The sequence below is a fragment of the Pleurodeles waltl genome, chromosome 11 (assembly GCF_031143425.1).
Source record: "Pleurodeles waltl isolate 20211129_DDA chromosome 11, aPleWal1.hap1.20221129, whole genome shotgun sequence".
NCBI lineage: Eukaryota > Metazoa > Chordata > Amphibia > Caudata > Salamandridae > Pleurodeles > Pleurodeles waltl.
In genome coordinates, this window is record NC_090450.1 from 868,593,985 (window position 1) to 868,613,616 (window position 19,632).

Genomic DNA, 19,632 nt, shown 5'->3' on the forward strand with positions numbered 1-19,632 from the left:
TCCTGGAGCTGTAGTTTGGAAGGTCTGGAGCCCATTGCTATTTTCTTTAGTTTACAGAGTGACCTTAGCTCTCTCATCTGTAGATGGAGGTAAGGTGTGGTGTCGAGTTCCACCACATTCACATCTGTATTAGACATTATGCTTCTAAAAGTTGGAATACTTTTTAAGAAACTAAAACTAGTTCTAGAATCTAATTCAAACTTTTACCAAACTTTTAAACTCTAAAAGAAAATGCTAACAGGGACTAACACAAGGCCCTAGCAGTACTTTTAAGAATTTAGAAAACTTTTCAAATTGCAAAAATCAATTTCTAATGACAATTTTGGAATTTGTCGTGTGATCAGGTATTGGCTGAGTAGTCCAGCAAATGCAAAGTCTTGTACCCCACCGCTGATCCACCAATGTAGGAAGTTGGCTCTGTATGTGCTATTTCAAAGTAAGGAATAGCATGCACAGAGTCCAAGGGTTCCCCTTAGAGGTAAAATAGTGGTAAAAAGAGATAATACTAATGCTCTATTTTGTGGTAGTGTGGTCGAGCAGTAGGCTTATCCAAGGAGTAGTGTTAAGCATTTGTTGTACATACACATAGACAATAAATGAGGTACACACACTCAGAGACAAATCCAGCCAATAGGTTTTGTTATAGAAAAATATATTTTCTTAGTTTATTTTAAGAACCACAGGTTCAAATTTAACATGTAATATCTTGTTTGAAAGGTATTGCAGGTAAGTACATTAGGAACTTTGAATCATTTCAATTGCATGTATACTTTTCAAGTTATTCACAAATAGCTATTTTAAAAGTGGACACAGTGCAATTTTCACAGTTCCTGGGGGAGGTAAGTTTTTGTTAGTTTTACGAGGTAAGTAAGACACTTACAGGGTTCAGTTCTTGGTCCAAGGTAGCCCACCGTTGGGGGTTCAGAGCAACCCCAAAGTTACCACACCAGCAGCTCAGGGCCGGTCAGGTGCAGAGTTCAAAGTGGTGCCCAAAACGCATAGGCTTCAATGGAGAGAAGGGGGTGCCCCGGTTCCAGTCTGCCAGCAGGTAAGTACCCGCGCCTTCGGAGGGCAGACCAGGGGGGTTTTGTAGGGCACCGGGGGGGACACAAGCCCACACAGAAATTTCACCCTCAGCGGCGCGGGGCGGCCGGGTGCAGTGTTAGAACAAGCGTCGGGTTCGCAATGGAAGTCAATGAGAGATCAAGGGATCTCTTCAGCGCTGCAGGCAGGCAAGGGGGGGCTTCCTCGGGGAAACCTCCACTTGGACAAGGGAGAGGGACTCCTGGGGGTCACTTCTGCAGTGAAAGTCCGGTCCTTCAGGTCCTGGGGGCTGCGGGTGCAGGGTCTTTTCCAGGCGTCGGGACTTAGGTTTCAGAGAGTCGCGGTCAGGGGAAGCCTCGGGATTCCCTCTGCAGGCGGCGCTGTGGGGGCTCAGGGGGGACAGGTTTTGGTACTCACAGTCGTAGAGTAGTCCGGGGGTCCTCCCTGAGGTGTTGGTTCTCCACCAGCCGAGTCGGGGTCGCCGGGTGCAGTGTTGCAAGTCTCACGCTTCTTGCGGGGAGATTGCAGGGTTCTTTAAAGCTGCTCCTTTGGATAAAGTTGCAGTCTTTTTGGAGCAGGTCCGCTGTCCTTGGGAGTTTCTTGTCGTCGTCGAAGCAGGGCAGTCCTCAGAGGATTCAGAGGTCGCTGGTCCCTTTGGAAGGCGTCGCTGGAGCAGAGTTCTTTGGAAGGCAGGAGACAGGCCGGTGAGTTTCTGGAGCCAAGGCAGTTGTTGTCTTCTGGTCTTCCTCTGCAGGGGTTTTCAGCTAGGCAGTCCTTCTTCTTGTTGTTGCAGGAATCTAGTTTCTAGGTTCAGGGAGAGCCCTTAAATACTAAATTTAAGGGCGTGTTTAGGTCTGGGGGGTTAGTAGCCAATGGCTACTAGCCCTGAGGGTGGGTACACCCTCTTTGTGCCTCCTCCCAAGGGGAGGGGGTCACATCCCTAATCCTATTGGGGGAATCCTCCATCTGCAAGATGGAGGATTTCTAAAAGTTAGAGTCACTTCAGCTCAGGACACCTTAGGGGCTGTCCTGACTGGCCAGTGACTCCTCCTTGTTATTCTCATTATTTTCTCCGGCCTTGCCGCCAAAAGTGGGGGCCGGGGCCGGAGGGGGCGGGCAACTCCACTAGCTGGAGTGTCCTGCAGTGCTGTGACAAAGGGGTGAGCCTTTGAGGCTCACCGCCAGGTGTTACAGCTCCTGCCTGGGGGAGGTGTTAGCATCTCCACCCAGTGCAGGCTTTGTTACTGGCCTCAGAGTGACAAAGGCACTCTCCCCATGAGGCCAGCAACATGTCTCTAGTGTGGCAGGCTGCTGGAACCAGTCAGCCTACACAGATAGTCGGTTAAGTTTCAGGGGGCACCTCTAAGGTGCCCTCTGTGGTGTATTTTACAATAAAATGTACACTGGCATCAGTGTGCATTTATTGTGCTGAGAAGTTTGATACCAAACTTCCCAGTTTTCAGTGTAGCCATTATGGTGCTGTGGAGTTTGTGTAAAACAGACTCCCAGACCATATACTCTTATGGCTACCCTGCACTTACAATATCTAAGGTTTTGCTTAGACACTGTAGGGGCACAGTGCTCATGCACTGGTACCCTCACCTATGGTATAGTGCACCCTGCCTTAGGGCTGTAAGGCCTGCTAGAGGGGTGTCTTACCTATACTGCATAGGCAGTGAGAGGCTGGCATGGCACCCTGAGGGGAGTGCCATGTCGACTTACTCATTTTGTTCTCACTAGCACACACAAGCTGGTAAGCAGTGTGTCTGTGCTGAGTGCGGGGTCTCTAGGGTGGCATAATACATGCTGCAGCCCTTAGAGACCTTCCCTGGCATCAGGGCCCTTGGTACCAGAGGTACCAGTTACAAGGGACTTATCTGGATGCCAGGGTGTGCCAATTGTGGAATCAATGGTACATTTTAGGTGAAAGAACACTGGTGCTGGGGCCTGGTTAGCAGGGTCCCAGCACACTTCTCAGTCAAGTCAGCATCAGTATCAGGCAAAAAGTGGGGGGTAACTGCAACAGGGAGCCATTTCTTTACAGTGTCCTTTCCTGTTTTCTTCATGGTATATTCCCAAAATAAGATGGTGTTTTTCCTTTTTCCTGTTTGTGCGCAGTGGAAGGGTTTTTGCAAAGGTTAACTTTCAGTTGCTTACTTCTGTATTTAGTTGTTAAACTGGTACTAAGGTGAAATATTTGCCTTGGATCAGTCAAACATAATGATGCACGGAGACCGCAGAGGAGGGGATGCGTGGGAAAATAAGGTGTCGCGTTGGATTTTTAGGCACGGCACAAACAATGCGCTGTTTCTTTCCACACTGCAAGGGGCTGTGTTGTTTTTCCGGCGTGCAGTCTTGGTTCCTCACTTCAATGCGGGGATATTCTGACGCCCAGGGATGATGCGTTCAAAATCCTTGACACAATGGAAGAAGAATCAGGCACTGTGCAGATCTGGTAGGCGATGCATCGAATGTTATGTTGCAAGGCGGGTGCTGCATCAAACTCCCAGTCAGGAAGCCGATGCTGCGTCGTTCCGGTCAGTGGTGCAGCAATTTCTCAGCTGCAATGAAGGCTTTGCAGCAATTTCAGCAGTTGTTGCATAGATTTTCAATGCACAAGTATTTTCTTCAAGAGGTGAAGTTGTTTTTGTTGGCCCTGAGACTTAAGAAACAGGAGGCAAGCCCAAACCAAGCCTTTGGAGGGCACTTCAGGAGGAAGGCAGAGTCAGAGGCCAGCAGTGCAAGAAGCAGGGCAGCAGTCGTCCTCAGCAAAGCAAAGCAGTCCAGATGGGTCCTTTGGGCAGCCAGGCAGTTCCTCTGACAGAGCGCAAGTGTAGGTGCAGAAGTGTCTGGTTTGTTGGGGGTCAGAGACCCAGTTATATACCGAAAAATTCCTTTGAAGTGGGGTCATTTTAAAGAGTGGTTTTGAAGTGCACAAGTTCTTCTTTCAGCCCAATCCTGTCTGCCAGGATCCCTGTGGGGGGTTATCCGTCCTTTGTGTGAGGGCAGGCCACTGACCTTTGACATTTAATTGTGAGCCCCTCTACCTTTCCTGCCCAGGAAGACCCATTCAGTATGCAGATGAACGCAGATGTGACTTAGTGTCCTGTTATGGTTGTCTGGGTGGAATGCACAAGGGGAGCTGTCAACCAGCACAGACGTAGATTGGAGACAGGCTGTAAGGCACAGATGGCAGTAAGTGCAGAGAAACGCCCACTTTCTAAAAGTGGTCTTTCTCAAATAGTAATATTAAATCCAACTTCACCAGTATGCACTATTTTATATTGCCATTCTGGCAATACTAAACAAGACATGGCTACTCCTTCCAGATCAGAATCTACAACTTAAGAGTATATGAGGGCAGTTCTAATACTAGTCTATGAGAGGTTAAGGCCTCACAGTAATTGAAAACAAATTTATGAGTTTTTCACTATCAGTACATGTAAAACACATAAGTACATGTTCTGCCTGGATTACCTAGGGCCTACCTTAGTTGTGACGACTTATATGTAGAAAAAGGGGAGTTTAAGGCTTGGCAAGTAGTTTTAAATGCCAAGTCAAAGTGGCAATGAAACTGCACACACAACATGGTTAAGGGGCTACTTATGTGGGTGGCACAATCAGTGTTACAGGTCCAATAGTAGCATTTAATTTACAGGCCCTGGGGCACATATAGTGCTCTTTACTAGGGACTTACAGGTAAATTAAATATGCCAATGGGGTAGGAACCAACATTACCATGTTTAGGGGAGAGTGAATATGCACGTTAGCACTGGACAGCAGTGGTAAATTGCTAAGGGTCCTAAAACCAGCAAAAACAGGGTCAGAAATTGAGGCAGGCAAAAGGATGGCTTAATGACCACCCTAACTGCTGCCAGGTCTAACAAATCCTATAAAAAAATGAGCTGCATAATTGTAGTGGCCCTAGCCATGCCCAGGTTTGGAATACAATGTTTATTTCCCGCATAATTAGGTGAAGGGTGAAATCTGAGCTTAAATGCCAGGTATCCTTTTTCTTGGCTAAAAATTACCGACAGAACCAGTTCCTGTGGCAGATGGTTCCTGGGCAGTATGTATGATATATATTTATTAAAGTCCCCCCTGCCCTAAATTATGAAGATATTGCAAGTTGAAGAGGACTTTCATAACCATATAGAGGAACGAGACCAAAGGCTGAGTTCCTTTAAAAGGTTATGGAACTCAACGTTGACTTGCAATACCTTATCATGTATGCCAGATGGTACTTTATCCTATATAATATATTGTCACACCATCACCTTTCCCACAGACCACTTAAAACCTTGCGGAATAGCTCGGTCATATGAAACAGCGAGCACATTTGCAGGCATGAATAATAAAAATAAAACCTTTAGTGCAAAATTTAACACATCAAAAACCTGTTAGATATATGTTGTGAACAGGTATTACAAACAGTTCAATACAAGTCAGTGTTGAAAAAAATAATTACAAGCATTTACAATGCAACGGTTCTCGCGTTTGCTCATGTTAGAGCTGATCGCGTTGTAAACTCCTAACCCGACTTTTCACCTATCAGGCAAAAGTGCATTTATGTACATAACCCGAAAAAGTGAAATTAACTATGTAAAGCGCTCGACTTCTGCCAAGCGAGATCGCGCTCGTAAATTAGAGAAAAAGAAGTCCACGAGCCCGATGGAAAACAGCGAGCCTCGCATGTTTTCTGTACTTGGTCGCTGCGCTCGAGGAGGGCTAGCCACCGGAAAAGGCATGAGGTATGCGTGCCTTCGACTAATGAAAGGAAGCAGATTTTATTAGGCAAGCCCACAAACCAATAAAAAACACTGACGTGAAGTTGACAGGGCTCCGAGCCCTTTTCTAAATACAAAAGCGTCTCGCTGCGATACGCATGCGTGAGCGCATGCAACGCAGGCTCGACCCTAAAAACTGCAGTAACTCGGAATGTGTAGAAACGTGTAGAAATATTCTAGGATTCCTTTACTGTCTAAGGAGTGCAAAAAATAAACATATTCTCTCTGCTTGTCATTGTAATCTAGAAAAATAGAGTAGAAGAAACAAAAGCAATTTCCATTTTCGTTGCTTTAAACAGCTGCTTTAGTTATGGTCTGTGTCCTGACCTGCCTTTCACCTAGGCTTCTGGCATCAGGAATTGTGACCTCAGAACTAGACTCGTGTTAGTCGAATTCTGGCATTTTTTTCTTAAGAAAAGACAAACGGGTGCATCACAAGTTGCCTATTACAAAGAAACTAGAGACTGGAATTTACACATGGATTACAGAATCCCACGTATTATATACCGATATTTACCAACAACGATATTTCAAAGCTTGAGAACCTATTGCATTTAATTTGGAGAGCAAAGTTGTTCATTTTTTTCCTTTATCCCTCAGAAACTACATTAGCGGGTAGTCAAGACTTATTTCAGGAGGTGGTAAAAGGATCAGAATATAAAGAATTAAAATAATTCAAGTCCGATATTCTCAATCTTCGGCCGCGTTATATCCCCTCACACAGCGTGTCATGCCAAGCGAATAATGAAAAGTTGATCGCTCTATGTCAAAAACTGGAAAGAATAAGAAGCATGAACCGTCTAGTAGTATACTGACGAGTACGAAGTAGAGACGTGGAGTTGACCCACTGTGATCCCAGGTCTTCATAAACCTCTCGCTCTCACACAACGGTACCAGAAGTTCCTAAATAAAACTCACACTAACAGGGCTCAGTCAGCTGCTACTCTCTAAAGCTGGAGCATGCGCGCGTATGGCCGTCTGACGTCACCACGTCACGCGTTGCGTCACAGTGTCCCCCCTCCCCTTCCTCTCTTTGGCACTGGTTGCAACCATTAGGGTTTCCAGTATAGACAAACCTAGGGCTTGAGGAGCTATGTCCAAGAGGCTGAGAAGCAGTGAGGTGTGCGCGGACTGCAGCGTCCAGGGTGAGGAGTGGCGGGGGTGTGGCCGGGTGTCATAGGGTGATTTCGCCTGATACGGATAAGTGACAGTCACACGGACATTGAGGTGTGAGAGGCTGTCAAGGGACAACAGCCAGCTCTGACAGGCATGAAGCCGTCATCCTTTTCGAGGGTTGTGACATTCAGTTAGAAGGTTATAGGCTCTGCATTTGTGACGCCTATGGAGGTGTGGCAGGCATAGCTGTGACAAGTATGGTTGTATGACAAGTAGGGAGGACTTCAATTAGCATAGATCTCTTTGGCCGAGCATGGGAGGCAATACATATTTTGATAGTTGTGACTGACAGGCGACAGTGAGAGACAAATGGGAAGCCAATTAGCCTTGACAAAATGTGGAGGTTTATAAACCATGACACACAGGATCAATCCAGGTCAGGCTCCAGAGTTGTGGCTTTGGAAATGTCATTAAGAAACATGGACAGGCCATGAAATTGAGCAGTTAAAAGTCAACAAAGTATGTTAGGAAATGTCTGACTTCAAACTTTGTGACTAAGGAACTAAAGTTTCGTACCTTTTAATAACGTTGATTTTAATGTGATGTAGGAAGACTATGACCAGAGTGGTGTTTCATCTTTATCCACAATTTCTTAGCGCCATATCAAAAATACTGAGCAACGGGCATCGCCAATATTCTACCTTGACAACAATGGGTATGCTGTATGGGAACATACCACTGCCCACGTGGCATAGGTCCAGGGTTATCCCAACGGGTACTGGGAGCCATGCCTGTTGCCTACTATTTACAGCCAAGTCTTGCGATCAGTGTTTTTAGGTGATCTGGGGACCGGGGCATGTCTGAAGTGCAAGTACATTGACTTAGGGGATGAGGCGTCACCATAGTTAACCATAAACAGTGAAAACATTTTTTTTTTGTTTTTACATCGTTATTGTGATGTCTTTTTGTAAGTGGTACACAAGAATTATTTATACTCCATAATTAGTGGAAATTAATTTAACCCTGTCAATTACAAATTTCAAAAACGTGAAAGCTCTGCATTGGTGTAGTATTCTACAACACCTAACATCATTATGTATTAATGTTTCCAATGCATGTTTCTCTGTTTAAAAAGTAATATGAACATATACAACAGATAACATGTTATGGACTTCTGGTGACATTTGCAGCTCACTCTACCTTGCGGTTGGCCACTATGTCAGTAGAACCCCTCAATGCACTGTAAGACCATAATAATATGCAGTTGATCGTTGTTTATTCTCTGTGTATACAGGCACAAATATTATAGCGGAACGACAGATGTTGTAATTGAGGGTTGAGGATTAGAACATTCATAATACATAGCTGTTAATTTTGGGGTTATTTGACTTGATTTTCATTCCATTTTGAATAGTCTCCTGGAAATCATTTTCGACTTCGAAATCATGCAACAGACATCATGTAAAATTGTAATACGTTCTCTCACAAATTTAAAATAGTGTATTTATTTAGTTCAAGGAAGCGTTTCGTAGAGTTATTTATTAAAAGTGATAGTTTTAAAACTAGAACTGAGAACCACCCCCCCAGCCTTGGGTGTCAATGCCATTAATGGTCTAACAGGCTAGTTAGATGTCACAAATACCCTAAATGCAGCCTAGATTTGTATTGGAGTAATATTATATTACATTAAAATAAACACAAGTTTTTTTGTACAGCGTTTGTCTTTTACTCTGGCATTTAAAGTGTTGTTACATGTGATAATGAGGAAAAGGGAGACCCAGTGAAGTAAAATATTAGCCTGGGATCAGACAATTTGTGAGCGAGGCCGCCGGGATTGATCACAAGTCTTCTTGTTTAACATTGTGCAGTACAGCCACTAGATGGTATCTTTTTCTGTCTTACATCAAGGTTTACTTCTTTGTCTTCATTTCTTGGTGCATGAGGTTAGAGAGTGTTAACATGTTGAAATCATGTGCCAGCTCTTGGTTTTTGTGGGCTCCAGGGTCCAAGGAGACCTTGAGCTAAATCAGACATCTGTCCCGAGCTCAGTGGCTCGCCCATCTCGGGTGTTTATGCATCTGAATCTTGGTGAACATTTAGCAAGCATCGTATAGGTTAAATCAGTGGTTCCCAACCTGTGGTCCGCGGACCCCAAGGGGTCCATGACACATTCCCATGGGGTCTGCAGGCCTAGGCTGGGAGGAAGGCACTTCTCCAGCTGGGGCCTCTGATAAACACGTGCATGTGTGTTTTCATATTTATTACTTTCTTTGTTGAGCAGTTTTAAACGCACTGCAAAGCTCCTTGTACTGCAAAAATAAAAGCGTCAAGCTAACTCAAGTGATCAAGGTATCTGCTGGAGAGATGGGAATTTTGTGCAGTGGCAGTTTTGACTCAAAGGTTGCACAGATGGTTAATATGCCTGCTGCAAAGAATGTGTATCATGCAAAAAACAGTATTTTATGTGTATGGCACAGTGGGTTACTGCTTTTGTCACAGAGATTCTATTGTTACTATGCAGTTCATAATCGTAATCTAGCACAATGAGCTGTGAACTGCCATTAAAGAGCTGCATGCAAACCGCATGGCACAAATTAGAAAGTTGTTTTTTTCCTAGTCTTTCATTTTCCTTATACTGCTAAAAAAGGTTTGCTTGTGTAGAAATACATTCTTACTGCTAACGCAGTGCTTAATTTGTGCTTGTTGTTTCCGGTGCTGAGCACCAGCACTTATTTTTGAGCCGGGTCTTATTCTTCTGCCTCAAGCATTTGCTGTGAGCAAAAGACACATGGGAAAGACGGAGGAAGGGAAAAATGAAAAAGCGTCACAAAGAGAGAAAGTAGAAAGCTGCTAGAGTGAGCTGAAGTGGCAGGGAGTGGCTTTATATGGATTAAAGAGGCCTGTGATGGTTTTAGGAATATGCTGCCTCAGTATTCCGTGTAACCACATTTAATTGCAGCAGCCACGTGTTTAAGAGGAGAGCTTTGGGCACCGGCACGTTTTTATTTACAAATTAAGCACTGTGATACCGTCATCGCTAATTACTGTGTTCTGAATCCTAAATTTGTGGTTCTCTGGAACAAGCACTCTGAGAAAATGCCTACCAGTGTGGATGACATGTGAATCTTACACCTTGTAGTCCCCTTTGAAGTGCCCTGACATCATGCAGTGGTATGAGGGGTGCTATAAAACAAACGAAGTACGTGTGACAGAGAGGCTAGGGAGAGATGAGAGGCCCTTATGGTTTACTTCCTTTCCCATTCACTTATTAATGTGAAAATATTTCTCAGATCTTGCATACCTAAAAAATAAAAACAGAAATCGCTCAGGAAATGTAGAATCTGACCAGAGGATTTACCTTTCCTAAATAAAACCAGACATTGAAAAGGTAGTTGGTGAGATGCAGCGCCAACCTTCCCAATCAAATGTTTTGATTTTTGCATATTTTTTCAATATAAAAGAATTTTAGCTTTAGTAATTTGAGTATTTGTTTGGTGTGTACTTGTTATATTTTTTGCGAATTACTGTTTTAATGTTTGAAAATTAAATCGTACATATTGCTGTAATGATTCATTGGGGGTCCTCAGGAGTCAAAAGGTTAGGAATCACTGGGTTAAATGATATTTCTTTAAGCCATTTAAACTAGAACACTAATCTCACATGGTTTCTTCATTGAGCACATTGGAACACACATTTCTCAAAACTGTTTAGTTCACATTTCACCAAATTTGACATGTAATGTACTTGTCACACGTACCTTAATACATTGCAGAAATTGCCTCTACAGTTTGGAAAAGGCACTTTAAACGTGATTAAGAGATAATGAATCTATGGGTGTGAACAATAATAACCAGTTCGTATTTAATGATTATCCTGATAAGGTAAAGATCTGTTGAACATAGTACTGTGTAAGTCACTTCCAATGCAAGCTCTGCCAGTTTTGATATTGTCTGGTCACAATAAAATGCTAGTGCGAAGTCAGTGTCAGGAATGCATGACTCAGAGACTGTATAATGAAGATTTGGACAAAGACGGGTAGATTAATTCCCCTATTTGCACATTTGAATCTACGATTCTATGTCAGGACCGGAGGCTCAGATTATGCTTCTCTTTCTTAACTTTTAATTATTTCTTCAACCATTTAGAAAGTGCAATAACAATAAACTACAAATCCCATAAAAGAACATGTCTAGTGACAACCATAGAGTATACACCATATATAATGCGCATAGTACAGTATGAGCTTCGCGGCCAGTTAAGTACCTCAATGTACTTTACTAGTTTTTGATTGTGTTTACATTGATTATGTGATGCGTTTTGCGCCCCTCTGAGTGGCTTACTTGTGTTTCTTTTCCGGTCCTTTGAGGCGCTGGCACTCTAGGAAAAGTCTCTTGCGGCCTAGTCGTCAAAGTCGCAGACTTTCAGGCTGAGATTTTAAGGTTTGACTTGAGCCATGCTGCATTTGTTTCCCCCTTTACTGTGCGGAGACGCGCTGCTAGTTGATGCAGTGTCCGTCCTGTGTCCGCGTGGGCCGTTGGGAGCAGGGGAGTGAGGATTCTCTGCTCGGTAGCGCAGTCCTCTTTTTATTTTTATTCATAAGCTCCGAAGACTTGTACACATGCACTATTTACCGCCTTCTCACTCCTCGGCTTCATTAATTGTGGTGAACACGCCAACATGCATGTAATTGATCTCCTGGTCCTCGCCGAGCAAATTGCTCCCCGTACTACGCCCTAAGTGCAGTAGCCTTGGGGTTGCAACAATAATAATTTGTTCTAGGCTTTGCCTAGTTGTTTGCGGACAGGGCTCCCTCCACGCTTGAATTTAAATTTGTTTTTACCCTTGCTGTTCAAGGGTTGGTTACTTTCTGCCCTGCTGAATTGATTTACCTCATCTGACTGCTCCTTTGGAGCTTATTTTTGCAACCTTCTGTCAGAATGGCTGAAAATGAGGGAATGGGTGATGAATATTATTATGATGATCCTGCAGGATCTTTTGAATAGGACCTTGTCTGCGCATTAGATGTGGGGGTTCATCACATGGTGAGTCAAGCCTTGGCCCAGGCTATTCGGCCTACCAAACATCATCTGATTGGCTTTGCTGAGCAACAGGGTAGTGAAGAGCTCTCCCCGTCTTACATTTCCCAGGCCCCCAAAGGAGAGAAAAATCCCCACTCTGCAGAGTTTGAGAGTCTTACCAGATCTCTGGCCAAAGTACATGACTACAACGCCACCTCTTCCACCCCGAAGACCAAGTCATGCGAGGATTCTGACTTCTCCTTTTCCGTCTCACACCTCTGATCAGGGAGATGATCCTCCCCGTAAGTGTAAAAAGATGACACATCACCCAGAAGAGGCCCTGAACTCCCCAAAAATACTTACCTTTGAGCCAGAGGACCTAATCCACCCCAGGTCTACCCTCTGGATTCTTCCAGCCAAAGTGGCAGATTATGTGGAATCCCATGTTTGCCATGGGTTCGAGAAGGAGGTAAATTCTCATCTGAGATCTGAATGCCGCAGGCCATATTTTCTGTCTAAGGTGACTGAGACTCCAGAACTTGATCCTACCCTGGTCACTTATCTTGAGAAATTTTCAAAGGACCCCAAGAAAGTCATTAAGTGTGCTTGGCACGGATGCCAGGACAAACTCCTGGATGTTGCTGGACCTTTAACGAAGATTCTAGAGCTGGGCTTTCAGGCTAAAGAGTCGGGGAATCCTATTGATCCCGAAGTCCTTGTGGGTTGGGCTCAAAGGGCCCGCTGTTTCTTAGGGAACGCTAATTGTGCGATTTCTAGTGAGAGCTGTCACTCCATACTTATAAAAATGGATCCCAAGCTGGCAAATCTCACCTCCTCTGAGTCTGGACCTCTGGCCCAGGGTTTGCTCTTCGATTCTCCTTTCCTCAAGGAGCTTTCCAAATTTGTGGCTACTTATGCCAATCTGGAAAAAGCCCAGGGTTCTATTTAGAAGGTACTCTGTCCACTTTTTAGAGGGGCCGTACACTACAGAGGGTGAGCCTTCTGCCACAGCTACAGCCAAGGTCCCTATCAGGACAGAGGAGGTTACTAGGACTCTGGTTCATCCTCATCCACTTCTACCCTTCCCGACCCTGAGCCTGAGAGAGGCTGCTCCAGATTCCAGAGAGGGAGGTCCAGAGAATACCAAGCCTATTCCCAAGAGGCAGGAGCTGCAGGTGAGCCTAATTTCTAGTTCAACTGTAATTTTGGGGGCAGGACTGGGTCTTTCCTGCATGCGTGGCACAAGATAACTCAAGACTCTTGGGTATTAGAGAATATCCAGTGTTACAAGCTAGAATTTTACAGTTCCCCCTCCCAACGAGCCCTTCCTCCCCTGATGTATTTTTCCCTTTGAGATCAAAACTTAATTTCCACAGAGATTACCGAGCTCTAACGCAATGGCATCATAGTCAAGAGTTGTCCCCACCCGCTGGGTTTTCTCAGCCCAGTCTTTTTGGTAGACCAAAAAGGGCAGTGGCTCTTGCCTCGTCCTGAATCTCAAAGAATTTAATGGATGGTTCATTTGTCTCTACTTCAAGATGGAGGGCATTCACTTACTAAGAGACATCCTTCAAGAAAGGGACTAGATGGTTCGTTTAGACTTAGAGGATGCTTACTTGACCATCCCTATTTTTCCTCCTCATTGTCGGTTTCTCCAGTTCCTCTGGGAAGGGCGATGTTACGAGTACAAAGTCTTTACCATTGGCCTATCGTCAGCTCCTTGTTGCTTCACGAAGATGATGCGAGCGGTGGTGGAGTACCTCCGAGCAAGGGGTGTTTGCCTGACAATTTACCTTAACGACATCCACACCATGGCACAATGTTCCCCCTAGTTCTCACCCACCTGAAGTGGTCGATCTCCCTCCTCAGGACCTGGGCTTCAATTTCAACGCTCAGAAGTCTGCCTTAGTGCATTCTCAACAAATGAACTTCCTGAGCTTTCGTGTGGACTCTTCTCTAGCTTAGTTAGTGCTTCCCCCTTCAAAAGGTTTACTCCATCAAGAGGGAATTGAGGTCGCTCTTGTGCAGACAGACCATATCATTGAGGGCGATTGCCCGCATGATGGGCCTGCTATCTTCCTCGATGCAGGCAATTGTCCCGGGTCCCCTTCACTACAGGGCCCTGCAGCGTCTGAAGATTTCCCATCTTCAGAAGGGTTTCCGGTATACTGTTCCTCCTCTCGGAGGAAGCTCGGACGGAGATACAGTGGTGGCTGGATCATATGAAAGCTGGAATGGGAAGGTGATTTTTGGGTCCTCTCCGGACATTTTAATAGTCTGATGCCATCCTTTGGGGGTGGGGGAGCTTGTTGTGTCCCAGTATCCACAGGGGGTCGTTGGACCAGGACACTGTTGAACCTTCATAGCAATTTTTTGGAGCTCCTAGCGGGCTCTTTTGCGATTCAAAGTCTCTCTCCGATCAAGACAGATTGTTGTATACTTCTTCGAATGGACAATGTCTCAGCAGTGGGATATGTCAACAAGCTGGGCGGGACGAAATCCTGCATTCTGGCAGAGATTGCCAAGGATTTTTGGCATTTTTGTCTACAACATCAGATCTCAGTGGTAGCAAAATATCTTTCGGGTCAGAGCAATTCGGTGGCAGATTGACAATCTCGCTATCTACGGGTCTACATTGATTGGAGCATTAATCTGAAGGTTTTTTGAGTTCTCCAAGCTCTGTGGTGCCCTGCCTCCATAGATCTCTTTATCTCCTGCTTCAGTCGGCATCTGGTGAATTTTTTCAGTTGGAGACCGGATCCAAAGGCTCTGGTGACCAATGCGTTTCTTCAGGACTGGTCCCTGTTTCAGGTGTTCCTCGCTGTACTGGCTCAGACCTCTCGTCAGCAAGCTGATCTCATTCTTGTGACCCCTCTTTAGAGAGCCCAGGCATGATTCCCAGTGGCTCTGGAGTTGAGCTGTGCTTCTCTGGTGCTGATTCCGCACATGTGGCACCTCCTTCTGGGCCTGATGGGCCTTCCACATCCTCTGGTCTTAGCGGAACGCCTCTTGCTAGTGGCATGGGGACTTTCAGGGGAAGATGGAGCCTCCCAGGTCTTTTGCAGGAGTCTAGCAATTTAATTTCAAAGGCCTGGTCGTCCAGCACCCATAAACAGTATCCTTCCACTTGAAGACGCTGGTTTTCTTGGTGCTGTGCACGTAACGCAAATCCCTCTTCAACAGATTGCAGTCTGGTCCTGAACGTCTTATCTTCCTTGGCATTGTCTGGTTTGGCCTACAGGTCAGTCAAAAATTACAGATCAGCCATCTCAGCGGGGCACTTACACCTGGAGGGTAAACCAGTAGGGCGTTACCCATTGCTCGTAAACTGCCGAAAGGCATTAGGTTGTCTAATCCTCCTGCTATTCTACTTTTTGGAATGTCAACGTGGTTCTACAATTTCTGGAATCCTGGCTGGCTGACATAATTCTCTCTAGGATGCAGCTTTCAGCTAAGCTCACTATGCTTTTGTGTTTGATAACAGCAAACAAGTCTCTGATGTAAGGGCTTTGGACTTGGCTTGTAGAGTTTTTTTTTTCTCCTTAGGAAGTGACATTCTCCATTTCTCACCGCACTAAATGCAACTCTAAATTGGTTTCTTATCCTTGTTTTGTTGACAATCCTAAACTTTGTATGGTGCAGTGTTTGAAGGTTTACGAGGTACGTGCGGCTGAGTTACATTCTGATATGGGGGCCCAGTTGTTAATTTCGCTTGTGAAACCATACCATCGGGTGACATCAGCCAATTTGGCTAGGTGAGTACGACAGCTTTTGAGCGAGGCAGGTATTGACGTTTCAAATTTGGTGCCCACTCTACAAGAGGGGCCATGGCGTCTAAGTCCTTTGCCTTAGGTTCCAGGTTAAATGACATTTTAAAGGTGTCCGACTGGTCATCAAAATCTACGTTTAAATAATTCTACTGTAAACCTATTGTTGACATTGCTTCTGTTGTTGTGGGTCAGCTTTAAATAGGCATAATCTGAGCCTCCGGTCCTGACATAGGGAAACAAAATTCTAGCATTTGTGTTAAGAATTTTTAAATTCTGTGAAGGACAAGGAGGCGAGGATCATCCCATCTGCACTTTGATTGATATGATTTTTACTAGTAATTGTTTATCATGTGATATTCCTGTGCTTGATATTTTTCTATATGGTGCTTTCCCTCCCTGTTTCTTTCTGCATGGAGCAATTTAGTGGTTCTTCAGTTTTATGGCTTGGCCTTTATTTTTTATTTCTCCCAGGGAATAATGATAAACGATCCTGTTTTGATCTGGAAGGAAGTAACCACTGATTTTGATCCTGTGTGCGAACTCTTCAGCCACCTTCGGATCTTCCATGCTGGGCTGTCCCTTTGTAGATGATGTCTGGGATTGTAGTTCTGGGTCTTGCAAGTTTTATGGTTCTTTAGTTTTGTACACTCTTCGGTGGTGTTGGTTAATGTTCTGACTTCGTGCAAAGAAAGAGGAGTTGATACTGTGTTGTGCGCATTAAATAGGTTGTATACTTTATGGTTGTTACATGAAATGCTCTTTCAAGGGATTTGTAGTTTATTGTTATTGTACTTTCTAATTGACTGCTGAAATAATTAAAAGTGAAGAAAGAGGAGCATAATCCAAGCCTCCGTGTCCTTAATAGAACTGAAAAATTCTTAATTCGAATGCTAGAAATTTGTGTATTGTACATTTGCACCTAAGAATGTATATTTTGATCAATGGATGCACAGTCACTTTAAGATATATTATTCACATAGTATCCTTACAGGATCATATTTTCAGAAGCCAACTAGGAAACCACGCTTCATCCAGAACAACAAATTTGCCCATGGCCTCTCCTTAATTATTATATAGAGAATCATTACATAGATACATATTTACTTGAGTTTTAAGTAGCCATTCTAGAAGCGTATAGTTCTATTGTGTTCACTCACTGACGCCAATATTATCAACCTCAAAACTATGAGATGCCCCTTCTGGCTTTCATACCTGTGTTGGGAAGGTTACAAATAGATTCCTCTCTTAAGACAATAAAGTGGCACATCTACTTACTTGTTTCTTATAAACAATCTCTGTGCACATTTCACCAAAATGTTCTCAGAATTAGCAAGAGAACTCCACTAAGAAACAAAAAAAGGCCTGAACAGCTCCCTTCAAATCTGACTTAGCATCTTCCTTGTGTCCTCCTACAAGACAAATAGGAGACACTCTTCTAGGGTTTTAAAGCTGTTAAATTCCATCCTCAACATTTACATTCAAGCAACTGCACATTGCTGAAAATGGGCTTGTGACTCATTGGCTTCTGTGTGACTACTCAGTCCTCGCCTTCTCAAGTTCTTATAGTGATTGCAAAGCTTTTTCAACTCTTGTCACCATCTTTAAATTAACCTCTAACATGTCATCCTTTAATGCCATCTATGCTGTCCAGTCTCTTGTGGAGGCAATCCAGAGGAGCCATTAGCACCCCCCTTACAGAAAGGATCTTCCCTTCACTCCCTGTAGCTTTTCTAAGTTCAAGTGTCTTATCATGGTGACTGTGCTGGGAATGGAAGTAATCCTCTATCTGCACTGGGTCCTTCCCCCTTTTTTTTTTGTTGCAGATTCTGCCATATGTCTCCATCATAAATGTGCTGTGTGATATTACAACAATTTGCTATGGGTTACCTTTGGTGTCACAGTCTATAACTGATGTGTCAGCTTGCTCTTGCTTGTTCAGCTCACACCAAGGATGGGTTGAATTGACTGGGGGCGGTGGTGGAGGGGGGAAGTACCAGTTAGAATGGAAAATAGCTCCGTTACATGCCAGTCTTCAAAAGGCCACTGGACTGACCATGTCTCGACCAGGTGGATAAGTCACTGAAGCATCTTTATTTCAGTATCTACCCGCTAGATACAGGGGCGCGTTGGCGGCTTCTTGCCTGTTGTAATTTCTCTGAATGTACATTTGACTACTACTGGAAGGAGCGTAAAAGCTACTCCTTTGTCAGGTACCATTCAACTCTTTGAAATTGGTGTCAACTTCAGGGCACGTGTAGGTTGAACAGATTTCTGGAGCAAAGCAACACTTACTGATGCCTACACCATCCTCGACTGTAGGGGGAATGTGAGAGCATCTGTAGATATCGGAGCCCTAAACTAACTCTAATGTGAGAATAACTGGATATACAGCCTCCCAGGAAGTAGAAAGTGCTCAAATTATGATGTAATAATTTGTACCAAAAAAGTTAAAAATGTATCGGTGGTATAGAATTTTGGTTGATCTGTACAGCATCACGACTTACAAGAGCCATTCACTATGGGCACATTGACATGTTTTATTGCCAATTAATTTGGGGCAATTTCATCAGGAGAGGAACACAAATCCAATTGAAAAGGTCTCCAAATTTTTCACCTCCAAAATTAAGCCAATAGTTGTTTTTTTATAAAACCACACTGATACAAAATACATCCTAAATGTAAATGAAAGAGTAATATAAGCAAAAATACGTGGACTCGAAAAACGAAAGGTATACCTGGTTAACCGAATACGTGCAAAGTGTGCACTAAGTGGCAGAAATCCACATCTACGTCTAGTAGTGTTCCTTCTTCCGTCCCATGAATGAGCTGTTTGTCATCTTTGAAACAGAGAGTAACCTGAGTTGGAGAGGTTAATTCACATACTGATAACTTGATGCATGGTTTTTCCCCCAAGCTTCAAGTAGCTCTCGGCAGAATTGTGATGCCATCATCGATATTCGCTCTCCCAGAAACCTTTCTTAGACTGCCACTAATCAACTGCAAAGACAGGCACCTCACATATTGTGGAGAGAAGCCTCTCCTTTGTAGGCCCCAGAACTTCCTTTACTTGGGCCAATATCCGGATGCAACATGTTTTTTAGGTTCCACATGCACAGCGCTAGCGCTGTGCTTGTGAATTCTATTCTATTGTATTTAATGTAAATCTTTAAAGGGGCTCACACCCCACTCCCCTTTGCTTTCCTTGCTTTAATTGGTTCCTGTGCCTGCCACTTTTCCTCCGTTTAAATTGGTTGGCACACTATTTTCAAGCATTTACCAATACTTTTTCTAAGTGTGCTTCTCTTATCAGTTTCCCAGCGCCGAAATACTGTTTTCAACCGCTTTGTGAGACCTTTTTTTAGGTTGAGTCTAGGCAGCGCTTGTGCTGTCTCTAAGATCTGCAAGTACCACTTGTCAACTACTTCTAAACTAATGTTTTGCCTCTGTAGCTCTACCTGATTACTGAAGGGCTCTGCTGCTGCTCAGATCAGTTGTGCCTGGGTCAGTTTCACACACCGATCAAGCGCACACCCGACCCTTACCCTGGGGCACTAGCAGGGACCACTGTGCGGGCTCCCGTGTTCTTTGTGCACTTTCCAGGGGCCCTTGGGCCAAAGCAGGCATCCACATCCATGTGCCTTTGTGGTACGGGGTCCCCCTTTTGCTGAGGGATTCCCCAAAACCAGCACGCATATCAATACATTTAGAGTAGTTTGGTTGCATCCTGTGACACAGGTTCTTCAATAAAATGCTGACTCAAGCCTTTATGGGGTCTTTGTCTATGGCTAAGCCCAATACGGGTGTGCCTGTCATTTATAAATGCGCTAGTGGTTATCCTGGGAACATAGATGTGTTTATCAGAAGAAAAATACCTCTCTAAGATGCCCCCTCCGATAG

General features: G+C 44.3%; 1 protein-coding gene across 4 annotated transcripts in view; it reads left to right on the forward strand.

Moving 5' to 3' along the window:
• Window positions 1-6,827: 6,827 nt before the first annotated feature.
• GIT2 (GIT ArfGAP 2) overlaps window positions 6,828-19,632 on the forward strand; it is a 374,247-nt gene continuing 361,442 nt past the window's right edge. For all 4 annotated transcript variants that reach the window (XM_069214722.1, XM_069214720.1, XM_069214724.1 and 1 more), the window contains exon 1: window positions 6,828-6,976. In XM_069214722.1, coding sequence (XP_069070823.1) covers window positions 6,925-6,976 — 52 coding nt within the window. In that variant the 5' untranslated portion in view covers window positions 6,828-6,924. The remainder of the gene's footprint in view (window positions 6,977-19,632) is intronic.